Genomic DNA, 1,456 nt, shown 5'->3' on the forward strand with positions numbered 1-1,456 from the left:
GTTGCAGGTGGTGACCTTCGCTCTCTGCATCTCATGGGCGCGTGCCGTGGAAAGATGGTTCTGCTCACGAGCACTGGTTCTCAGTAGACAGGGTTCGGCCTTTGCGGTACTGGGGTACCTGCTCTTACCAGCTGTGGATCGGAGCGGGCAGGAGCCAGGTGCACCTTTGCCCTGTAAACTACCCCAGAGGGGGTGGAGCTGAGATTTAGAAGGGCCAATAGCAGTGCTTTTGGCTGGGGTATTGGAAGCATCTTTGCAAATTTTGCCAGTTGGGTTTTGTTTTTTTTTTTTCTGTTTTTACTTTTATTTGCATGTATTTCATGCAGAATTTACTCCCGGGCCATAAGTTTTTGTTTCTTCAGTTTCTTCTGGGATATCTTTTTCTTCTGTGCAACCTCCTCTTCTGGTTTAGGAACAATCTGCTCTTTTTCAGTAAGGATCATCTCAGTGTGGCAGGGAGAGCTCATGTATGGGTTAATCCGACCATGAGCCCTGTAAGTTCTACGCCGCATTTTGGGGGCTTTGTTCACCTGGATGTGCTCAATGACCAGAGAATCTACATCTAAACCCTTAAGTTCAGCATTACTCTCTGCATTTTTAAGCATGTGCAGTAAACATTCGGCACTCTTTTTGGGCCACCGACCCTGTGTCCAGCCCCACTGTTTGGCCTGGGCACACCTACCAGCTCCACCATTGTAGCGTCGGAATGGCACACATTGCTTCTGCAAAGTGACATCTTTCAGATACTTGGTGGCTTTTCGGATACGCATACCCTTGATGGCCTGGGCAGTTTCCCGTGTGTTCTTAAAGTGAACACGAAGATTTGAACCTCTTGATTTGCATGATTTTGTCGGGTTTTCCGGGTCAAGTGAATAGCGAACCATTTTCAGAGATCACCTCAGGCCGCTTACGGGAACGGGTTTTTTTTTTTAACTTTTTAAATGTTTATTTTTCACAGTGAGCAAGTGAGCATGAGTGGGGGAGGGGCAGAAAGAGGGAGACAGAGGATGTGAAGTTGGCTCCACGCTGACAGCCCGATGCGGGGCTCAAACTCACGAACCTCGAGGTCATGACATGAGTGGAAGTCAGATGCTTAACGGACTGAGCCACCCAGGTGCCCCTGCCAGTTGAGTCTAAATAATGCCATGTGTTTTACTAGCCCTGAGGGCTGGGGGTGGTAAGCACAGTGCTTTAGGACCGGCTCAACAGCACAGACCTGTTGAGTCACCTGAACTGTGACATGGGTTTTCCAGTGACTGGAGTTCAGGGAGGTTTCCCCAGGTAGGGATGGAATTTTCTATTAGGGCTTTTGCTGTTACCCGTCTACAAGGGAAAGCCTCAGTCCAGGAGAAAACCTACAACCCGTGACTAAATCCTATTTCTATCAGCTCCACGGAGCGGCGGGGGGGGGGGGGCTGATTAAAACCCACTTGCCAGACCCCAAATGGTCCATTGA

The 1,456-nt window shown here is 49.3% G+C and overlaps 1 protein-coding gene across 1 annotated transcript; it reads right to left on the reverse strand.

Moving 5' to 3' along the window:
* Positions 1 to 279: 279 nt before the first annotated feature.
* On the reverse strand, positions 280 to 924 carry LOC102966416 (60S ribosomal protein L17-like). Its single transcript, XM_015543274.2, has one exon. The coding sequence runs from the start codon at positions 882 to 884 to the stop codon at positions 330 to 332; it is 555 nt and encodes a 184-aa protein (XP_015398760.2). The 5' UTR covers positions 885 to 924; the 3' UTR covers positions 280 to 329.
* Between the last annotated feature and the right edge of the window lie 532 nt (positions 925 to 1,456).

The sequence above is a fragment of the Panthera tigris genome, chromosome B3 (assembly GCF_018350195.1).
Source record: "Panthera tigris isolate Pti1 chromosome B3, P.tigris_Pti1_mat1.1, whole genome shotgun sequence".
Classification (NCBI taxonomy): Eukaryota; Metazoa; Chordata; class Mammalia; order Carnivora; family Felidae; genus Panthera; species Panthera tigris.

What these genes read in the sequence shown, in the direction of transcription:
- LOC102966416 (XM_015543274.2), bottom strand. Translation starts at nt 884, where the DNA reads ATGGTTCGCTATTCACTTGACCCGGAAAACCCGACAAAATCATGCAAA.